This window comes from Helianthus annuus, chromosome 1, assembly GCF_002127325.2.
Source record: "Helianthus annuus cultivar XRQ/B chromosome 1, HanXRQr2.0-SUNRISE, whole genome shotgun sequence".
Lineage (NCBI taxonomy): Eukaryota > Viridiplantae > Streptophyta > Magnoliopsida > Asterales > Asteraceae > Helianthus > Helianthus annuus.
In genome coordinates, this window is record NC_035433.2 from 115,302,130 (window position 1) to 115,326,098 (window position 23,969).

Genomic DNA, 23,969 nt, shown 5'->3' on the forward strand with positions numbered 1-23,969 from the left:
TTTTGCTTCCGCTGTGCATTTAAAATTTGTGTTGTTTGACTATGATGATATCAATTACGTCACGGTACTCCCTACCGGGCCCACCGGTGACACGTGGTAAAATTGGGGTGTGACAGGTTGGTATCAGAGCCAACGTTGAGTGAATTAAACACTTGCCTTTTGTGTTTAATCTCAATGACACACTAGCACATTCCTTGACCTTCTGAGTCTAGACTTAACATAGGAATATTCCCATCTCTATTCAGAGAATTTCTGTTTTCAATTCTATATATATTCTAATATGTCGCCAAGCAAAGAAGCCATAATGGAAATTCTCCCCATTAGAAGCCTAGAGAAGGCTGAGCTTCGTACTGCGACTAGGATTAGCGTGCAACCAAGGAGAAAGCATTCAGAAATGAAATGAAGAAGAAACTCCTTTTGCTCAAGATCGTTTCCTTAGTAGTCCTTATAAGAACATATTCATCTTTCAGTCCCTTCGAGGACAACATTATTCCTTAGAAGTCTCGTTTAGGGCAACCAAGTACTTGTATAATTTTTAATAGGACGATTAGATTTAAAATAACGTTCCTATTATATGATCTACCATTATTATAAGATGGCAAAATCTAAAAAGGGACGAGACCTAGCTCAGGTGTCATTTAAGACAGAGCCAAGATGGTACCTCCATAATTAGATTCAGATCCATAATTAACGTCTCAACTTAGGATTGATTTGCGTTATGTTAAAAAGAGAATCTTAGGGGTAAAACCTAGCCACGTGTCATCGCAGACATGGCCAAAATGGTAGAACCTGTCTAAAAGATTCCAAATTTATGTTAACATCTGTAAGTATGTTAACATGCTGGGCAAATTGTGATGCAGTATAAATCACACAGGCCATCTTTGAAAATTGGGATTTATTTAAAATTCCCTGTAAGTAAAATAGCCATCCATTAAGGATGAAGTGCCTACGAGTAATAAATAACGTCCTCTGGGACTAAGAGACAGTAGAAGTCTGCAACTCACTGTCTGGAAAAGGTAATGAACTTGGATTCAAACCCTAGTACCTCGATTCTGTGAGAATCCTGGTTATAAATTAGACTTGTCTACGTGACTAGGCCTTTGGTGCCAATATTAAAACCGTAATGTAGGATTGTATAAAGGTCCTGAACATATAAATGATTAACAAATTAACCAGAAATGGCTATTTAAAACCATGGTTAATAAATCATAATACTATAAAACTTTCTAAAATAAACCTTATCCATTATATCCTTATGTGGCAAGTAAAGCTACATGGCAAGGTCAGATAAGGTAAACAACCGTCCGGTAAAAAAAAACATGGGTTATAAATTTTAGAAATTTCATGAGCCTATTCTAAGGATTCAAATCCTTGTAAACACCTGTAAACATGTTAACATTCCTGGCAGATGTGATTTAATCACATAATTCATCTTTATACTGGATTCTCCCGAAATCCTTCTTATTTGGTGAATAAAGCATCCATTAAGGATGTAATGCTTACGAGCCATATTCATTGTCATATAAGACAAAAGACAGTTGTAGTATACGACTCCCTGTCAAGAAAAGGCAATGAACAACGTTCAAAGCCTAAATACCTGATTCTGCAAGATCATGGTTTATAATTTAAAATTGCCCTTGTGACTTGGCCTTTTGTGCCATAGTTATATTTTAAAATAAATTTAGGATAACTATAAAGGAAATCCTGAATAAAATAAATACCATTCCTTTTCTGCCAGTGAATATATTAAAAAGAATCTTAAAAGGTATAACCTAGTTCGAATGTCAGTAAAGACCTAGCTATGATGGTAAAACCTGTATTAAAAAGATTCAATTCCTTGATAAACATATTAACACTCTTGACAACAGTGATGCGGTAAAATCACATTTGTCATCTTTATATTGGGAATTTCCAAACCCCCCTTATTTAGCCTAAATGATCAGAATGAATCATGGCTAATAATCGTCGAACATAAGGTATACGTCAAACATCCTTTTAAGATAAAGGCCTTCGAGCAAAGATGTATTCATGATAAAGATAGTTATTCATAACTTCCTGTCAAAAGGTAATGAGTTATGAAATTTTCCGATCCAAAGGAATCATTGATTATGTTTTAGATTGTCCTTGTGACAAGGCTTTGTGCCATCTAAAGAATCCTTTGAAACAAGCCTTTGTGCTGTATGAAGTGTCTGTACGACATTGACAGTTGTGACTTATATCCCCTGTCTAATAAGAAGGATTAGATTCTGTGTGAACGCCAAAGATGGTTTATTTAAAAACCTAGGCAAAACATAATCAAATAAATCTTATACTATCTATTGGCCTAAATGGTTTGTTCGCACCATGGCTAATTAATTATCAAGTTCGACAATTCTCTATATAATTAAATAAATTATTACTACTTAGTTAGTAGCCTTCAAAACTTCGCAATGGCCGACTCCTCTGAAGCTCACAATCATCCAGTTGATCAAAATGATGATGCGAGACAGAATTTAACAAGCACCTAGTTGCAGGCTATGATAGATATAGCCGTAAACAACGCTGTGGACCATGCATTGAAGGATCATAAGCGAAGGTGCGATGATACTCAAATAAGGGTTATAAAAAGGGTAAGACCGGTTCAAGCTATAACCAGTCCAAGCCAAAGAAGGCAAAACCCAAACCTAAAACCTGCGGGAAGAAGCACTTCGGAAAATGTATCCAAAAGCAGATCATGAGATGTGGCATCTGTATGAAGACAGATCACAAGACTCATGTATGCAAAGACTTGAAGGACGCCACATGCTATGATTGTGGCGAGAAGAGGCACATAAAGACCCGCTGCCCAAAGAAGGCGACTAAAGAGAAGGGCATTTGGAATTCACAAGCTGAGCCTTGTGAAATCTGTAATGAAGAAAGGCACAAATCTTTGGAGCACCAAGATAGAAAGGACGTAACCCGCTATGGTTGTAAGGAAATAGGGCACATCGAAGACTGATTGCCCAAATAAGACCAAGAAGCCTGGAAAGGCTAAGAAGACCAAAGTTGGGGGCTCTCAAATGGATGTTCAAGAGGCCGCTCAGGATGGCAATGTCATAACAAGAACCTTCCTGATGAATGACGTTCATGCTAGAGTATTACTTGATTCAGAAGAATTGGTCGATGGTACCTCAGAGACCGCTTCAGCGACATTAGATGGAAGTTTTATATCCACTTAGAACCAATCTTTTCCACTGCCCTTGTTTCCTTTGAAATAGAAGGACTCAATTTAGTAATAGGAGTAGATTGGTTGTCTTGAAACCAAGCCCATATTGTGTTTAATAAGAAGCAAGTAGTTATCAAGACTCCTTACGATGAGCCCTTGACAATTCTAGGAGACACTGGGTATGGATTGCCTAAGCACTTGTTGAATTTGGTAATTAACACCAAAGCTTTGAGAATGGAAAACTCAGAAGAGACAACAACAGTCGCGATGTTAGAAAGGCGACGAATATTAATGGTGTATCAAATATGAACTAGGTGTACACCCGTGTGAACACACGGGTTTGTTCTAATAACAATCGGAATCAAATGCTAAAAAAATATTATAACATATTATTTAATTTTTTGTGTTTAGTTACATATCTTTATAAAACAATGTTAAAGATAGTTTGTTTTAGTCTACATGTTTGATAAGCATGACCTAATTTTATGTTGTGTAATAACTTCTTATATATGACATTAATTTATTTTGACACATTGTTAGTGTAAAATTCAGTAAAAGTCCATTGTTATTGTATAATTCAATAAAAGGCCTATTCATTTTAGGTTGTAAATAATCAAATTTCAAAATGGGCCAAAGAATTTGTATCCAATTAGAAGCTGTTAATGGGCTTGTGGGTTGAAGGCCCTGTGTTTGAAATATAGCCCTAAAGACATTTTGAATGGAACATTTACGTCTTTCGGAACTAACTTGCGAGAACGAAGAGAGAGCTTTCTTCAAGATCTTTGGCAAACGAATCCATAGGTAATCATCTATATGCATCAATCGAAGAGTTTGTTGTTGTAAAATCTTCTCTTCTGGTAATTTATTATACCACGGTAGTATATATTCAGCTCTTGGGTGTTTATTCTATGACTTATATTTCTGATTTTCATATTGATGAACGATTGAAGTTAATAGTTGTAGGCATTGATGATCGATTGAAGTTAATAGTTTTAGTATTTGTCAAATTATTTTATTTCACCTCAATTAGGGCAATGTTAAAAAGGACTGTTTATTAGACTTTGTATGAAGATTTTGTACGATTATGTATGGAATGATATTTGCTGAACTGGACCAAGTTACCGCAAGTCTAGACTAATAATAGATTATGCTCGAGTAACAACATGTATTTTAATAGAATTTTGATTTGATTTTCTAAAAAATAGTGTAATTCTGAAATGCTTTTTGACTGTAATTCTGAAATGTCAGCTACTTGTGGATTCTAAAATCGTTCTAAATCGTATCGAGTTACATGGGAATTATAGTGCAGATTTAATATACATTTTATGGATGTATGATTGAAGATTTGTAATGTACATATGACTGGCTGTTATGTAATGGTCTAAATTTTGTTAGTTGACATTTTAAAACAACATATATCAGAAATCAAATATGTAGAAATAATGAAAATCTGCAAGTTTATGTTGTTTAGTCTTCAAATTTTGTATAAAGATTTTGTATAAAATTTTGTATAAAAATTTTGTAAGAATATGTTGTTTATTATAATTTTAGTTTGTGTTTTTGATATTGAAATAGTGCGGATATATACTTTTGGGTTGGAACAGTATATTGTATTATTTCTTAGCAACAGGGTTTTATAGCAACAGTTGATTGTATTAAACAGTAGATTGAGTGTGCGTTAGGAACAGTAAATTGCACTCAATAGTAGATTGAATGTCATTTAGGAACAGTAGATCAGCTTCCTGGGTAGCAACAGGAGTTTTGGTTGATTATTCAATCAATGAGCTAGATGATACATTTATGTTTTCAAGTCTTTTTTTTCGTCATTCATATTCAACAGTTATTGGCACTATTTCAGTTTAGATGATACATTTATGTTTTCAAGTCTTTTTTTTGTATTCTTAACATTTTTTTGAATAATCTTTTAATATTTTATTCTTTTATTTATTAATGATATTAATACAATTTTATTTGATACTTCAAAGTTATAAGGATGTATGGTTTTGCATGTTACATGGAGGACAACCAAAGAAAATGTTTGGTTAGTACCCTGCTCTCGGTTATGGTAAATTTAGTTTTCTTTATAATATCATATTACACAATTTCTAATTTTAATTTATTTATGCATAGGTTCTCCCAAAAAAATATAAAGAATGGATAACAGACTTTAACTATCCATTGGGCTTTGTGAAAATGCGGACAACGAATGGGCAGGTCTTTGAAGTGAAGGTATATGAGTTAGCAAACTTCTGTTATTTTTACAATGGGTGGTATTCTGTTGTTGAAACTTTGAAGCTACAATCTGGATCCTGGCTGGTATTTCAGTATGAAGAAGCATTATCAAGTTTCCGAATATTTTATTTCTATGACAATATTGAATTTGCTCCATCTGATTATTTTTACTACAGACCCAATGGTGCTTTTGATAAACCGGATGCTATGGTATGTAGTTCACAATCTGAATTCATTATATTGATTATGGTTTGTTATTTATTTATTGTTAGTATATATATTACTAATGTCTAACTTTTTTTCATTGAAGCATATCAATCGTTTATTTGTACATCACAAAATGGACAATACCATCCCAAACTATCCAGTAGTTATTAGAGGTCCTGGAAAGCTTAAAGTGTTTGTTCGAATAGAAGTTTTTGACAATCAGCTTTACATAACAACTGGATGGGATCGGATTAAGAAGAAATTGTCAATAACTGATGAGCATATGCTTGTGTTTGAAATGATTGATCTTCACAATTTTGATATGTTCGTTTTCAATTGTTCAAAGAATGCTGATTTAGTGTTGCCGCCGGAATTATATGCTGCTGCTGTTAAGGAAGAAATTGAAGAAGACGTTATTAGTATTTCTGATGCTGAAGATGTGGATGAGGTTAGTAATCGCACAGAAGCTAATATGCTCCCTGTAGCCAGGAATGAGGAAACTATTCCAATAGTTTTCCGTGTGGACAATCATTTTGTAAGTTTATGTAACCAAAAAGTACTTACGATCTTTAGGATGTATTAATGATATCATTATATTATCTTTGTTAACATAATTTGTTTTTTTGTTACAGCGCATTAAAAAACATCTTGCTAAAAAAATTGGCTTGGATAGGAAGAGGTGTTTAAAGATTGTAGATGCTGAAGGTAATGTTTGGGATGTTTGTCACACCCCCAAAAATCCACCCGCGGAGTACTACCGCTTGGAGGCGTGACTGACCAGGATCCAGCCACCAATCATACTGAACAAGCATATAAATAATCATAAAAGTTTAACCAATACGATTGGTGTTTCAAAACAAACAAGTTTAAGTTGCAAGCGGAAGCATAAGTCTCAAAAGTAAAACATAAGTTCAAATGTTTTCAAGTTTAACAAGGTACGCGGCAATCCGTGTCCCACAACGACCCTCCTCCATGCAAGCTCCAGCTGAGTACCTATGGTCCTGCAAAGCATGTAGTAACGAGTCAACAACTAGTTGAGTGAGTTCACAGTTGGGTGTTCGTTTTAGTTGTTTCGAAAACAGTTTCCTTTAACTGGCATCCTGCCGTGGGGGTTACCCCATAGTTTAAAACGTGACTTGGTCATTCCCAGTTACTCCGGCATTCCAGCCGTGGGGGCTACCCCATGTTAGTTATCAGGCATTTCGGCCGTGGGGGCTACCCCATGTTAGTTATCAGGCATTTCGGCCGTGGGGGCTACCCCATGCGTACACTAGACTCGTTACCATATCGACTGCTGACTGTAGTCATGTTTATGTGCCCTGAAAACATCAATGTCTATCATCATTGACGTGCCCCAGATCCATTAGTTCACGCCCGTCCTCTGCGGCACGGTGTGAGGTTTGTCAGACCTAAATAGCGCTATCTAACTAATGACCCGCTCGCCATTGGCCCGGCGATTAAGTCGATACAAAAAGGAGGGACTTCGTGATAGAGTTTTAGTCTAGTACGAGTTATCCGTCCATCCGGACGAGGAATCACATTCCTGAACCACTGCCGTCCTACCCAAGGAGGACGAGGAACCCACGTTCCTTAACCCCGTTCCCAACCCAGGGAATCCCATGCTTTGTAGAGGGTGTGAACTCACCTTGGTTTGCTCGGTAGTAACACAGAAAGTCAATCAAATTGCAGGTAATCAATTAGGTCCTATCACAGATATTATTCGTATCAGATTCAAGCCAAGCAGTGCACGTATGTTCAACATGTATTGTACACAGGTAATGGTCATGGCAACACGTTTAACATTAACAGTTTGCAGTTAACAGTCAAACACAACCCAAAGTCTAAGTCTGAGGCCTTAACAGTTGGGCTCATGATAACAGGCCCAAACAACACGTCAACAGTAACACAGAAGCCTATAAGTCCGGCCCACTAACTAAGCAAGCCCACTAAGGGGTCTCGAGTCGCAACCGGACTCACAATCGTGGTTTCGAGTTGTGCTGTTATGTTGGTCATGGGTGGTTGCGAGTCGCAACCGTGGTCTCGGCTGATCATGTTAAGGTTTCGAGTCGCAACCTGTGTCGTAACTATGGTCTCGGTTCATCATGCTGTGGTTGCGAGTCGCAACAGGACTCGTAACCTCTATTGCAACTGACGGTCTCGACTTGTAATGTTGTGGTTGCGAGTCGCAACCAGGGGTTTCGACTCCCCAACAGTTGCTGATTCTGCACAGTTGTACTATCCAATAGAATTCCAATTGCATGCACCCTATTTGTGTACTATCCACTTAAACATGTTTCTTTGTCTAATATTTACTCAAAATGGATCAAACAATGCAGGTTTCAAATATTCAAACCACATTCAAAGCATATTCAAGTAGTTCTTCATGTTCTTCAAACATTCAACAAGTTCCTCAAATATTCAAATCACAAACAACCCTTATTCTAACACATTCATATGATATTCAAAAGACATATTCATAACACATTTAACCCTTGTTCAAGCACACTATGCATTTATCCTAATTATAACATGAACAACTATCAAACACTTGAACCAAAGGCTACAATTCGGTCCTTTATTAACCCGATTACATGACAAATACAAACCAATTCCATGCTCCTTAAAACTAGTGGTTCAACCTCCTTTAAACACAAAGCATCATCAATCCGAAATCAAGCATGTTAACCGGTTCATTATTATCATACATGTAATATCATCTTTTTGTCAACAAATACAATTTTCTATCCAACCAACTCTTATCATAACAATTAGCAAGCAACCAAAGTGTCGAAATCATCAATTCAAGCACAAAACTCGATATGATTCACTAACCGGTTAAGAGGTATGAAAGGTGAACTCCAAGTGTTGATTTCCAAGCTTGAATCCAAAGGTCAAGTGTGAGCCGATTACTTGGAGTGTGTTTATGTTGCTTAGAGTTTTGTAGGAGAGAAGATAGGAGAGTGTGTGTGTGTTGTTCAAGAAGATTGCAAGGTTGCATAGTCCCCAAGGTTATATACTAGTTCTAAGGTGGTGTGCCCTAATGGGCTTACAAGTCGATAGGAGGGGTTTACGGCCCGAAGGCCCAAGCCGGTTACTATACACTCGAGACCTCATGGTCTCGAGTCGGGTCCCTTGTTCTCGGTCGGGTTCTCGGCTCACATATAACACGTACATATATACATACAGTGCACACATAATAAAGCACATATCACATAAAGGTTCACGTTTATCATTAAGTTTAATCAGTTAACTAATCTCATAACGTACAAGCATGTTACATCGGGGCACAAGAAAGGTTCTAAATTTCGAGTTGTCACATGATCCCCAAGTTGAAAGAAATTTCGTCCCGAAATTTGATGGCACTCACTGAGGAAGCTAGTCAAGTTGTAAGGTTTTCCCGGTTATCCTGGGGTGTCACATCCACCCCCCGTTGATCTGGAATTTCGTCCCGAAATTCTGTAGCTTCAGCCTCAGTAGCGGTTGTACTGTTCTCAAACAGTTGGGGATACTTTTGTTTCATCCGATCTTCGCGCTCCCAAGTAAACTCTGGGCCGCGACGTGAGTTCCAACGAACTCGAACGAGAGGTATTCTAGTGCTCTTGAGGACCTTAACATCCCGGTCCGTGATTTCGACTGGTTCCTCGACGAATTTCAACTGTTCGTCGATCGTGAGTTCCTTCAGAGGAACTACGTGGGTCTCATCTGATAGACACTTCTTCAGATTCGACACATGGAAAATGTTGTGAACTGCACCGAGTTCTGCTGGTAGGTTCAGTCTGTAGGCCACCTTGCCTATTTTCTCAATGATTTCGAAAGGTCCAACGTATCGTGGGTTGAGTTTGCCTCGTTTACCAAAACGAACCACACCCTTCCAGGGTGAAACTTTGAGTAATACCCGCTCCCCAACCTGGAGCTCAAGTGGTTTCCTGCCCTTATCGGCGTAGGCCTTCTGACGGTCTCGAGCGGCCGCCATGCGTTGTCGTATTTGAGCAATCCGCTCAGTAGTGTCTACCACATGTTCTGGACCAGTGATTTGACTATCCCCCACCTCTGCCCAACAGAGGGGTGACCGGCATTTACGTCCGTACAATGCCTCAAACGGAGCAGCTTTAATGCTGGTGTGGTAGCTGTTATTATACGAGAATTCCACGAGTGGCAGATGCCTTTCCCAGCTGTTGCCAAAGTCGATTACACAAGCGCGAAGCATGTCTTCTAAGGTCTGGATAGTGCGTTCGGACTGCCCGTCCGTCTGTGGGTGATATGCTGTGCTCATATCTAGGCGTGAGCCAAAAGACTTGTGCATTGCTTGCCACAGTTCCGAAGTAAAACGTGCATCTCGATCAGAGATGATTGAGGTGGGCACCCCGTGCCTCGAAACAACTTCCTTGAGATATATTTCCGCTAAAGTGGAGAATTTATCTGTTTCCTTAATTGCCAAAAAGTGTGCGGACTTTGTAAGTCGATCCACAATCACCCAGATAGTATCGTTTCCGCGCTGTGATCTAGGTAGGCCAGTAACGAAATCCATGGAAATTTGCTCCCATTTCCATTGTGGTATCTCTGGTTGTTGGAGTAGGCCTGAGGGTTTCTGATATTCCGTCTTGACTCGCGCACAAGTCAAACACTTGCTGACGTAAGTTGCTATGTGGGCCTTCATGCTAGGCCACCAATACGTAGTTTTAATATCGTGGTACATCTTGTCCGAACCAGGGTGTACCGAGTAGCGAGATTTGTGTGCTTCATCCATCACAAGTTCTCGTAAGTCGCCATAGAGTGGGACCCAAATGCGTCCTGTTACGTAGTAAGCACCGTCTTCCTTCTGTTCTAAGCGTTGCCTTGACCCTCGTAGGGCTTCAGCTCTAACGTTTTCTGGTTTCAGTGCTTCTATCTGAGCGGCTCGTATTTGCGAAGGTAGACTAGAATGGATCGTGAGTTGTAGAGCTCTTACGCGCTTAGGCGCAGTGTCCTTTCGACTGAGGGCGTCAGTCACAACATTGGCCTTGCCCGGGTGATACCTGATAGAGCACTCGTAGTCATTCAGTAGCTCGACCCATCGTCGTTGCCGCATATTCAGTTCCTTCTGCTTGAATATGTGCTCTAGGCTCCTGTGGTCGGTGTAGATGGCGCACTTGGTTCCGTACAGGTAATGCCGCCATAACTTAAGTGCGAAAACAACAGCTCCCAGCTCTAAATCGTGTGTAGTGTAGTTCTTCTCGTGAACTTTGAGTTGTCGTGAGGCGTAAGCTATGACCTTATCTCGCTGCATCAATACACATCCAAGGCCTTGAATTGATGCATCACAGTAAACCACAAAATCGTTTGTGCCCACTGGCAGTGAAAGGATAGGTGCACTACAAAGTCTATCCTTTAGATGCTGAAAAGCTAACCCTTGTGCATTTCCCCAATGATAAACAACGCCTTTCTGCGTTAGTAAGGTGAGAGGCTGTGCGATCTTAGAAAAATCCTTGATGAATCTCCTGTAGTAACCTGCCAATCCCAAGAATTGGCGAATTTCCTTTGGTGTGCGAGGTGCAGGCCAGTTCTTAATAGAGTCCACTTTGGATGGATCAACGTGAATCCCATCCTTGTTCACCACATGCCCTAAGAAATGGACTTCGCGAAGCCAGAAGTCGCATTTCGAAAACTTCGCGTAAAGCTGTTCTGTCCGAAGGAGTTCCAAAATAAGCCGTAGATGCTGTTCGTGCTCCTCTTTACTCTTAGAATAGATCAGGATGTCGTCGATGAAGACTATAACAAACTTGTCCAGGTAAGGCTTGCACACTCGGTTCATCAAGTCCATGAAAACTGCGGGTGCGTTTGTCAGCCCAAACGGCATGACCAAAAACTCATAGTGCCCATAACGGGTTCTAAAGGCTGTCTTAGAGACATCCTCTTCTCGAACTCTCAGCTGGTGATATCCTGATCTCAGATCGATCTTTGAATAGTAGCTCGACCCCTGCAACTGGTCGAACAAGTCGTCAATGCGCGGTAGAGGATAACGATTCTTCACAGTCACCTTGTTGAGTTCACGATAGTCGATACACATTATGAAGGTACCATCCTTCTTCTTCACAAATAGTACTGGAGCTCCCCAGGGCGATGAGCTAGGACGAATGAAACCCTTATCCAAGAGTTCTTGTAGTTGCGTGGAGAGTTCTTCCAACTCTGATGGAGCCAAACGATAAGGTGCACGGGCTACAGGCGCAGCTCCAGGAGCTAGTTCAATCTGAAACTCGACTTGGCGATGGGGCGGAAGACCAGGTAATTCCTCAGGGAATACCTCAGGATAGTCACGTACAACTGGAAAATCTTCTAGCTTCTTCTCTTTCTCTGTGGTATCAGTAACTAGAGCCAAAATCGCTGTGTGGCCCTTTCGTAAGCACTTCTGGGCTTTAAGAAGAGAGATGATGTTCTCAACAGCACTTCTTTTGTCGCCATGAATCATGAGAGGTTCACTGCCTAAACCAGGGATACGAACGATCTTCTCGTTGCATAGAATCTCTGCTCGGTGTTGGGATAACCAATCCATCCCAATGACAACGTCGAAACTACCCAAGATGATATGAATAAGGTCAATAGAGAAGGTCTGGTTAGCGAGAATAAGTTGGCAACCTTTGACTACGTGTGAGGCCTCCAAACTCTTACCATTAGCTAGCTCTACAGTGTGCTTGTCGCTCAGGGGTGTTGGAACACGCTTAAGCATCTTACTAACTTCTAGTGACACATAGCTAGTATCGGCACCCGAATCAAATAAGACTGTAACATAAAAGTCGTCGAGAAGGAACTTACCCGTCACCACGTTGGGATCATTCCTTGCTTCACCTTGACCAATCACGAACACTCGTCCCCTAGCACCATTGTTGTTGTTGTTGTTCCCATTGTTACCATTCCCCTGATTGTTGTTGTTGTTGTTCTGGTTCAGTTGGGGACAATCTTTCTTGAAGTGGCCCTCAGCTCCACACTGAAAGCATCCTTTGTTGTTACCCTGTTGCTGTCGCTGGTTCTGTTGAGGTTGCTGAAGATTCTGATTGGCGGGGTATGCGCTCCTGCAATCCTTTGCAACATGACCAGGCTTGTTGCACCGATGACAGTTGCCCCTGGTGCATGGCCCACTGTGGTGTAAGTTGCAGCGATTGCATTTGGGGTGATTCCCCTTGTATCCTCCGTGACTTTGACCTCCAGACGATTGCTGACTGGGGCTCTTGTGGTCGTCAGTCTTTCTCTGCTGAGACTGAGATTGCACAGAAGTTGAACCCTTGCTTGAAGTTCCATCCCATTTCCGTTTGTCCCCACTAGAGGTACCAGAAGTAGTTGCAGCACCTATGCGCTTTGGTAACTTGTTCTGCTCCACCGCCTGATCAGTGAGACGGTGAGCCAACTGAACAACCTGCTGGATAGTAGTCAAGTTTGCTGAAGTCACATGGCTTTGGATCTCTGGCACCAAGCCCTTGAGATAGAGTTCAATTCGCTTATAGGGTGGGTCCACCATAGTAGGACACAACAAGGCAAGCTCATGCGATCTCTTAGTGTACGCCTCAATCTCTGACCCCGTCATCTTGAGATTGTAGAACTCATCATCCAGCTTATGAATGTCGTCGCGACTGCAGTATTCCTCCTTAACCATTTCCTTGAAAGTTTCCCATGGGGTGGCGTTGGCAGCAACCAACCCCAGCATTTGCACTTGAGCATTCCACCACGTGAGGGCCAAACCCTCGAGAGTACCAGTAGCATACTTCACCCTGCGCGCTTCAGGGCATTCACACATTTCGAACACAGATTCCAGTTTCTCAAACCAGTGTAGGAGACCTACTGCTCCTTCAGTTCCGCTAAAAGTAGTGGGTCGACAGTCCATAAAGGTCTTAAATGTGCACACCGGTGCCTGAGCATGATGACCTAAGGTGGGTGGAAAGAAAGACAGAGTTTAACACAAAGGTTGGTTCATGAGAGTAGGATCCAAATGATCCTAGAACAATTTCGGACTGCAGGATATACCTCCTGCGTTTGCAGCTGCAAGCGCCGCGGCAACTCGTTCGTTGATCAAAGCCGTCAACTGGGCTTGTGTCATGTTAACGCGTCCAGACATGATTCTTCATAATAAGAGTAATACGTGTGAGAGAGGTTCGTGAAAGTACGATAGTAGGACAGAGTAAGCACGCATGTGTTCAAACAACGGTAGTTATACTAATCAAGCATACCATGAGCAATGTACTATGTACTAACAAGTAGGCAATATACGCACATCATATTACCTAGAATGTCGAGCCTCGCATGCGGAGTGAAGTGTCGTTGTGGACCGTTGGGCACTGTACCGGTTATAGTCTGGTTTTAACAATACGTTTCTCCTTTATTAAAACCTAGTTCACTATAAATGGCTCTGATACCAATCTGTCACACCCCCAAAAATCCACCCGCGGAGTACTACCGCTTGGAGACGTGACTGACCAGGATCCAGCCACCAATCATACTGAACAAGCATATAAATAATCATAAAAGTTTAACCAATACGATTGGTGTTTCAAAACAAACAAGTTTAAGTTGCAAGCGGAAGCATAAGTCTCAAAAGTAAAACATAAGTTCAAATGTTTTCAAGTTTAACAAGGTACGCGGCAATCCGTGTCCCACAACGACCCTCCTCCATGCAAGCTCCAGCTGAGTACCTATGGTCCTGCAAAGCATGTAGTAACGAGTCAACAACTAGTTGAGTGAGTTCACAGTTGGGTGTTCGTTTTAGTTGTTTCGAAAACAGTTTCCTTTAACTGGCATCCTGCCGTGGGGGTTACCCCATAGTTTAAAACGTGACTTGGTCATTCCCAGTTACTCCGGCATTCCAGCCGTGGGGGCTACCCCATGTTAGTTATCAGGCATTTCGGCCGTGGGGGCTACCCCATGTTAGTTATCAGGCATTTCGGCCGTGGGGGCTACCCCATGCGTACACTAGACTCGTTACCATATCGACTGCTGACTGTAGTCATGTTTATGTGCCCTGAAAACATCAATGTCTATCATCATTGACGTGCCCCAGATCCATTAGTTCACGCCCGTCCTCTGCGGCACGGTGTGAGGTTTGTCAGACCTAAATAGCGCTATCTAACTAATGACCCGCTCGCCATTGGCCCGGCGATTAAGTCGATACAAAAAGGAGGGACTTCGTGATAGAGTTTTAGTCTAGTACGAGTTATCCGTCCATCCGGACGAGGAATCACATTCCTGAACCACTGCCGTCCTACCCAAGGAGGACGAGGAACCCACGTTCCTTAACCCCGTTCCCAACCCAGGGAATCCCATGCTTTGTAGAGGGTGTGAACTCACCTTGGTTTGCTCGGTAGTAACACAGAAAGTCAATCAAATTGCAGGTAATCAATTAGGTCCTATCACAGATATTATTCGTATCAGATTCAAGCCAAGCAGTGCACGTATGTTCAACATGTATTGTACACAGGTAATGGTCATGGCAACACGTTTAACATTAACAGTTTGCAGTTAACAGTCAAACACAACCCAAAGTCTAAGTCTGAGGCCCTAACAGTTGGGCTCATGATAACAGGCCCAAACAACACGTCAACAGTAACACAGAAGCCTATAAGTCCGGCCCACTAACTAAGCAAGCCCACTAAGGGGTCTCGAGTCGCAACCGGACTCGCAATCGTGGTTTCGAGTTGTGCTGTTATGTTGGTCATGGGTGGTTGCGAGTCGCAACCGTGGTCTCGGCTGATCATGTTAAGGTTTCGAGTCGCAACCTGTGTCGTAACTATGGTCTCGGTTCATCATGCTGTGGTTGCGAGTCGCAACAGGACTCGTAACCTCTGTCGCAACTGACGGTCTCGACTTGTAATGTTGTGGTTGCGAGTCGCAACCAGGGGTTTCGACTCCCCAACAGTTGCTGATTCTGCACAGTTGTACTATCCAATAGAATTCCAATTGCATGCACCCTATTTGTGTACTATCCACTTAAACATGTTTCTTTGTCTAATATTTACTCAAAATGGATCAAACAATGCAGGTTTCAAATATTCAAACCACATTCAAAGCATATTCAAGTAGTTCTTCATGTTCTTCAAACATTCAACAAGTTCCTCAAATATTCAAATCACAAACAACCCTTATTCTAACACATTCATATGATATTCAAAAGACATATTCATAACACATTTAACCCTTGTTCAAGCACACTATGCATTTATCCTAATTATAACATGAACAACTATCAAACACTTGAACCAAAGGCTACAATTCGGTCCTTTATTAACCCGATTACATGACAAATACAAACCAATTCCATGCTCCTTAAAACTAGTGGTTCAACCTCCTTTAAACACAAAGCATCATCAATCCGAAATCAAGCATGTTAACCGGTTCATTATTATCATACATGTAATATCATCTTTTTGTCAACAAATACAATTTTCTATCCAACCAACTCTTATCATAACAATTAGCAAGCAACCAAAGTGTCGAAATCATCAATTCAAGCACAAAACTCGATATGATTCACTAACCGGTTAAGAGGTATGAAAGGTGAACTCCAAGTGTTGATTTCCAAGCTTGAATCCAAAGGTCAAGTGTGAGCCGATTACTTGGAGTGTGTTTATGTTGCTTAGAGTTTTGTAGGAGAGAAGATAGGAGAGTGTGTGTGTGTTGTTCAAGAAGATTGCAAGGTTGCATAGTCCCCAAGGTTATATACTAGTTCTAAGGTGGTGTGCCCTAATGGGCTTACAAGTCGATAGGAGGGGTTTACGGCCCGAAGGCCCAAGCCGGTTACTATACACTCGAGACCTCATGGTCTCGAGTCGGGTCCCTTGTTCTCGGTCGGGTTCTCGGCTCACATATAACACGTACATATATACATACAGTGCACACATAATAAAGCACATATCACATAAAGGTTCACGTTTATCATTAAGTTTAATCAGTTAACTAATCTCATAACGTACAAGCATGTTACATCGGGGCACAAGAAAGGTTCTAAATTTCGAGTTGTCACAATGTTCAAGTGGGAATCGAGGCTCCGGATGGTCGGTTTTACATAAAAAACATGAAGAATTTTGTGAAGGACAAAAAGATGGTTCCTCGTGAAGAATTTACCCTTAAGTTCGTGATGGGTAAAGGTATTTTCTTGTTTGACTGAATGCTTGTATGGCTGTTGGAGTTGATGTTATGATGTATGGAAACAATGTTTTTTGTATATGGTTTTTGGTTTTTGGTTTACTTAAAACTGTTTTGTAATAGTTGAAACCGGCAGTTTTGACCCTGTGGTACGAAGGGTGTACATACAGATCAGTTTTTTTTGGTTAATCAAATACTAAAATTTCAATGTATTAAAAGCATGTATTCTTCCTAATGACTAATGAATGGAAGTATTACTCGCATTAGTGATTCCTTGTGTTTTGTATATATATTATTATTATTTGGCTTTCATTGTCTTATAACTATTAAATCTATCACAGTTTAAACATGTCTACTTTTTGTTAAAACAATATTAATAACAATCATTATTATTAGATAAAAGAAACATGTTGATAGGATATTCAAAAGATTATAACATATTCATTCATACATGAAAAAGAGTTTTATACAAAATGATATTTTTACGAGCACTACAGATTTTGTAGAACTTCTTTGTAGACCACATTAGTTTTGGTTTTAGATACTTGTTTTTCGCTGTCACATATCAAAATCTTCAAACCACTCCTGCTCTTTACTCGAGATACAGCTACGTATAGTTGCCCGTGACTAAAAACCGGACGTGGAAGATATAGTCCTACACGTTCAAGTGATTGTCCCTGGCTTTTGTTGATGGTCATTGCAAAGCACAGGGATAGTGGGAACTGTCTTCGAGCAATTTTCACTGGTAATCTTTTATCACTTGGTGTCATTTTCAATCTTGAAATCAAAGTATGGTGACCTATATTAGTTCCGGTAATAATCTTTGCTTCAATTACAAGTTTTCCAAGTTTTGTTACTTGAAGCCGTGTACCGTTACACAAACCATTTGTTTGATCAATGTTTCTAAGTAACATTACCGGAGCTCCAACCTTAAGAACCAATTTATGGTTAGGTAATCCTGACAAATGCATTTTGTTTAGCACATCCGGAGGAAACAATGCCATGTCAAGGTCGGAATGTTGTTCAGTATCACATAAAGAATCCGAACGTAGATATATCTTCTCTTGACCAACGATACTATTTAACAGTTCTGTGTTTATTGAATCAACAACATCATTTGTGGGAGCAAGAATGGCTCTTTGTTGAAAGTAATTTGAATCCCACATAAAGTTTTGCATATCCGGATATGTGAATGAGATCAATGAAGATATAGGATTGACTTCATCTAATATAAGTAGATCATCTGGAATTTCAATCTCCACATCTCCATCATTTGGATCACCAAGTAGACCATCACCAAGGCGTAAAATCCATTCAGCAAATTCCTTGATCTCCTGAAGATTACTTGCTTTTGTACCGACTCTTAACCTCATGTTTTGAGTTAGTTTGAGTAATTGACAATCATGCCATATATAAGAAAAATTCAATGAAGAATTTACAATCATGCTTCTAGTACCTTTTGGAATGACCGGAAGGATTTGTCTAAAATCACCGCCAAAAAGGACTATCTTTCCGCCAAAAGGCTTGGACTGCAAGGACGAATTATTGGAACGGACTATATCTCTCATTGTTCTATCCAAAGCTTCAAAACAATGCTTATGTGTCATTGGCGCTTCATCCCAAATTATCATCTTAGTTTCTTTTATTAAGCCTCCTAGCTCACTGTTCGGTTCTATAGAACATATAGAATCCTCGTTAACGTTTATCGGAATAACAAATCTGGAATGAGCTGTTCTACCGCCATCTAATAGGAGTGATGCAATACTACTGGATGCAACATTCAAAACAATTTCACCCTTGGAGCGTAACGCAGCTGCAAATGTTTTCCATAGAAATGTTTTCCCAGTTCCACCGTAACCATATAGAAAAAAAACACCTCCATTTCCTTTAGCAACTGCATTCATGACAGTTTGATACACTTTGTGCTGTTCATCAGTTAAAGATTTTAAGAAAGATGCAAGTTCCTTTTTTAAGCTACTCCGATCATAGGAAAGTTCTTTCATTATCATTTGATTGTTCAATGCTGAAATGTAGTTCCCAGGAACATTCGGCATGTCTGAAAAGCAGCTTAACGTACTTCCATAAGCAAGTAACAATTTTTCAATATGTGATAGGCAAATGTTTTCAATCTCTTCCTCTGGAAGAACCAAATCTGAAAAATAAAACAAATGTTTGGTAATTAGCATGTAAAAATATTTAATTACAAACGGAATAGAATATTTGAGCTTTATTTAAAGTTTTAAAATTACCAGAAATACCAGTAACCTTCCGTTGCTGGTATAATATATCTTCACACAACAGAGATTTTGTTTGTCTCCAGAAATGACCAGGCCTAGAAATGGAATTTGACATCAACAGCATTGCAAAAAATGTACGCAAGAAATCAGAAGTGGACCATGTGCTTGCTTCCTCCATGGCAATTATATACTCATTATCATCATCCAACAGACCGCGAGCGAGGCACGCATCTTTAAAGGTAGGATAAATTTTTCCATCAACTGTTTTTATATCATCGAAACTCATTGGTCCTATAACGTGATTCAATAAAATTCTCAAGAAATAACAATCACCAAGTGATGGAGGTACATAATGTATCCTACCAACGGCACCAAAGGGTCTTTTTCTACGAATCCACTTTCGTTCTTTACGTATCCATACAAAGTGTCTTGGAAACTCTATATACTTCAATGTTCTAGCGAATGCATCCATTTGGTTACATTTCATCCATTCTGTAAACATAGACATTTTCACAGTTGGGTTACTAACCACGTCACACAAGTTTGAATTATCGTCATAAACAATAGCCTGACCATCTTCGCAATGAAAAGGCAATATTTCAACAGATGGAAGTCGATAGTGTATGTCAAACTTGAAGATTCTCCAAGCAGCTTCACATGCTGAAACATATCTACAATCAAGATGTGCTTTAACTTCATCTACTTCTGTTTTGTTTGACGGATTTTGATTATTGGTCATTTCCTCATTTTCCTTGTTCTTGCCAGCAGTTGTCGTACTTTGGTAAACAGAAGCTGTCACTCTATTTGGACCCTTATTAATGTATTTGAACAAATATTTGATGGATCCTGTTTGGTTACACCACTCAACATTTATGTGACACTGATACTTTTTGAGTAACATAGCATTGTATGGAACTACAAACCTATTGTCAAGCAACACGCCATTTTTTTCTACAGTGTTACATGTTTGACGACGACGGTGGATAGGATATCCTTCAGAATCAACACAAGTCTCATCTACATACTTTTTGGGAAACTTCTTTGAACATTTTAAATTAACCATGCATGGACAATGAGGGTTGTCTGTACCACAAGGACCGTGCATCATAAATTGTTTGACAAGTTCATACAGTTCAGAATCCGTCTCTTTGTCAGGTATTTCAGCACTAATAGCCAAATCAATTTCTTTAGCAGTTGGAAACTTGTTCTTGGCACTTAAGAACAAACATATATGAGCATGAGGTAGGCCACGTTTCTGAAATTCGATTGTATAAATAACTGAAATATTACATGAAAAAAACTGTTATTAAAGAATTTATGGTTGACAAATTAATTAAAACATTTCACAATCACTTACTTGCTTGTATCTCACCAAAGAATTTATGTTTCTTGAAATCTTGAATTAGGTGATTGATTTTAATTTTGAACACACGTGAGATAATATCCGGTCTGTCTTGAGGATTCAGCCGTTTGTCTTTTAAACATCTATAAATCTCAGGCCAATTGGGATTACAGGTGACTGTTATGAAGAGATCCGGATATCCTATAGCTTTGCAGATTGCCATAGCATCTAGGTACTTTTGCATCATATATCTCGATCCGCCGGTAAATGATGAAGGCAACAAAATTCGTTTTCCACAGTTTGACGCATCGCTTTCTCCACTTTGAACACTTTGATTTAAATTCTTAAAGGTTTGACTTCTAAGTTTGGGTTGTTGTGTCTTTATGTAAGCTAACCGTGCAGATTCTATCATTGTATAAGCATCAACCACAAACTGTTGGAATAGCTTTTGAGCATTGAGTAACAATGAAAAGTGGTTGGGTCTGTCTTGTAGTCTGTAACTAAAAAATTCTCTCATTGTCGTGCTGGTTCTAACTATATCAGAATCAACTGAAATGCCTCGATGTTTAATACCAAGTCTAAATCCATCTTCTGCATAAGGGAAAATAAGTGGATATTGCAATGCAAGATAAGAGGGATGAAGCTAACTAATTCTCTGAAGACCGCCTGATCTTGTTTGGACTATGATATCTCTTTTATCAAAGGCTCCATCAAAATCACCAATTATTAATGCAGCAATTTCTTCAGATGTAGGCAAGTTAAAAGTTCTACCATCCTTATCCCTTGTTCCAATGAGCTTGAGTCTTACATCTTGCCACTCATTTTCTTTAAAACAATCTCGTACCATTCTAAATGACTTCACAAGTGGATTACAAGAATCCAACATTTTTTTAACACTGGATATGATGGAAAGATCAAGGAGTTGTTTTGTAGTTGTTTTGGAACCTTCCTTGACACTATGTAGAAAATTATTTTAGTACATATAGGAGATATAAGTAAAAGAGATATTCAAACGAATATTTAGTGAATTGTTAATTTACCTTACAGCCTTTTGACGATTAAAATCCTCGTTTTGGGAATCATAAATATAAAGCTGTGAAAATTTGGGTTCTTCACCCTCATTTGGTAGCAGAGTACCAATGCGATGGTAATTTTGTCCTTGTAATCCAAAAACATAAGGACCTCTGCTTTTTTAAAAACTTTTAGAAACCTTGCCACCAAGAGATGTGAAGGAAAACATCATGTTATATGCTCGAATATTATTCATGAAATTGCGGCTTTCAGACGAACTTCTTCTGTAAAGTTTTTCAAGAAATGGAGGAGGATCAGGTGAGGGCGGCAATTCAACGTCTCCGTTCGAACAACAAAGAGAAAAAGCCGATTTCTTAGAATCCAAATTCCCCCTAAGCATTTCATCTTTCCAAAGCATTGCATGACAGTAAGAACATGTAAAAATAGCATCTCCATGATCAACGTACTCTACAAAATTATATAGATACATAAAAAAGATGATTATGTAAGAGAAATATTAGGAGATGTCAGTGTTATCTAGAAAAAATACTTTGATAGTTTAAAAGAGGGTATGTACCTCTTGCAATTCCGGAAATGTTTTTTACAACAGAAGATGGTAAACGATCAGAAGAATTGGAATCATCATAGTTAGAGCTTTCACCAGGGTAAGAGTTTTCTTTTCCTGCCGTTTCATTTTAGAAATGACCATTAAACTCAGTTTCAACAGGCAGGAGGATATGGAATACATTATTCAAAATACAATGAATCGGAAACGTATATTTAGTCAGATTGCTAAAAATAAACCACATACCATTAGTACCTACTACCGAACACTTTGGAAAACGTCGAGAAGTTCTAATATCAATATTCGGAGGAGTTGGAATATGACTTCCACGGGAACTAACTGTAACACGATCCACTTGCAAGAAAAAAATATACAAATGTTATACAACTTCGAGCAACATTCAATGAATGATTAACAGTAATAAGAAAACTCTAAAGAACTTACAGTTTGTAATATTCATTAAAGGACTGCTCTGAATATGATGATTGGATGATGCAGGTGGTGTAACCATTGAAGTTGTCCTCCTTTCATCACCTTTAATAATTTTCAATCTTTGTTTCCTCTTTCTAGACTCATGCACACCATAATTAGCATTTTCCAATTGTCCTAAAAATTGAAACAAAGTGACAAGGTCAAATATGATATCATACCTTAAAAAAATATGATTTATAAACTTACCAAAACTGGATGAAGTCAAATGAATCCTACTAACACATGATGGATCTAACTTGGCAGGCGTGTGACATGCTGTACATGACGAGATTTGGTTAATTCCAGCAATAAATAGTTACAATTTTCACATTTTTTACAATCAGTATGTAAAACAATTTGAAAAGTACCAATAGAGTTGTTTACCCATATTTGTAGAAGAGGATTCGGACGACATTACAGTTTGACTGTGATTTAAGTTCCTTGGCTTGTAATATAGACTTGAGGGTTCATACAGACCTTTTGATGATACTGGTTGTTATAGATACGCAAATAGATTTCAGTTAATATAACATTAAAATTATATACATATTATGAAAAACAATCATCAAAAACAGACCTCCATTATCGTTTGTAGTAATAAGAACATTGGCCGGAAGTGTATGAATAATAGGAGATGTCTGTAGAGAGTGAGACACACCACTGTTTCTACGCTTATTCAGAATAGACTTTCTTATCCTCCTTGACTCTTTGGACATTTGGGTACTGCATTGTGGAAAACACTTTCTATCTCTTGCTATAAAATTCTTATTATTCTCCATTACTATACATAAGAATTGTGAAAATATAGTTGATTTAGGGCTAGCTACAAGTAATTATTGTAACCACTGTCCAAAAAATCAATTTTTTTAACAGATAGTGATGATTGAACATCCACATTAAAAACCTAAATACAAAAAACAATCAAAGAAGACAAACCTGCAGAGAAGATTTCCAACTTCTGGAATAGAAAAACCTACAATTAAATGTTGATCGAGTGCTTCCAAAGTGTGAGGGTTTTCAAATATGCATTGAGATTCTGGCGCTAATTTTTGATCTTCAGTTTGATACAGAGCGAGTTAATAAGAGGGTATGTTTAGCGGAGGTAATGAGATTAGGATTTAAGAAAACTGATTAAAGTTTTGATTAAAGTTTTGGGCCTTATGGGTTGGTTTTATAGTTCACAACTTATGGACCATAAATTATTGAAAGGCTTATACCATTTAGTAGAAAACTGCAGCCGAATTAAAGGACCTTTAGTTGTATTTATTTTGTACTGATTTTATTTCTTTGTTTCTTTACAAACTGTTTTTTGGATGCTCCATATCTAAATAATTTAAATTGATACTTAACGTAATTTATATGGATTTAATTAATACATATTTTGTTAATCATGCTTGTCTTTGTTTTATGAATCTATTCATTCTTACAATGAAGTTACCATACCTGAGATAGACCCGATTTATATTTGGATTTGAAGTTTGATGATTCATTTTAACGGAGTCACACTTTCAATTAATTTATGTGATCCTTAATTTATGTGCATGGAGAAAGTTCTATGGATTTAAATGCTACATATTTTCCAAACATCCTTCTATTCGTCTTATCAATCTATTGGTT

The 23,969-nt window shown here is 38.9% G+C and overlaps 2 protein-coding genes across 2 annotated transcripts; one reads left to right on the top strand and one right to left on the bottom strand.

The window, feature by feature from the left end:
• The first annotated feature begins 5,105 nt into the window (after positions 1–5,105).
• Positions 5,106–17,140, top strand: LOC110928559. The gene is made up of 5 exons (XM_022171573.2): positions 5,106–5,225; positions 5,315–5,626; positions 5,727–6,158; positions 6,256–6,342; positions 17,123–17,140. The coding sequence occupies exons 1-5, from the start codon at positions 5,178–5,180 to the stop codon at positions 17,138–17,140; spliced, it is 897 nt and encodes a 298-aa protein (XP_022027265.2). The 5' UTR covers positions 5,106–5,177.
• A 77-nt stretch (positions 17,141–17,217) lies between these two features.
• On the bottom strand, positions 17,218–20,822 carry LOC110928550. The gene is made up of 3 exons (XM_022171563.1): positions 20,321–20,822; positions 18,976–20,241; positions 17,218–18,878 (listed from the first exon to the last, which is right to left on the bottom strand). The coding sequence occupies exons 1-3, from the start codon at positions 20,820–20,822 to the stop codon at positions 17,218–17,220; spliced, it is 3,429 nt and encodes a 1,142-aa protein (XP_022027255.1).
• Positions 20,823–23,969: the final 3,147 nt, after the last annotated feature.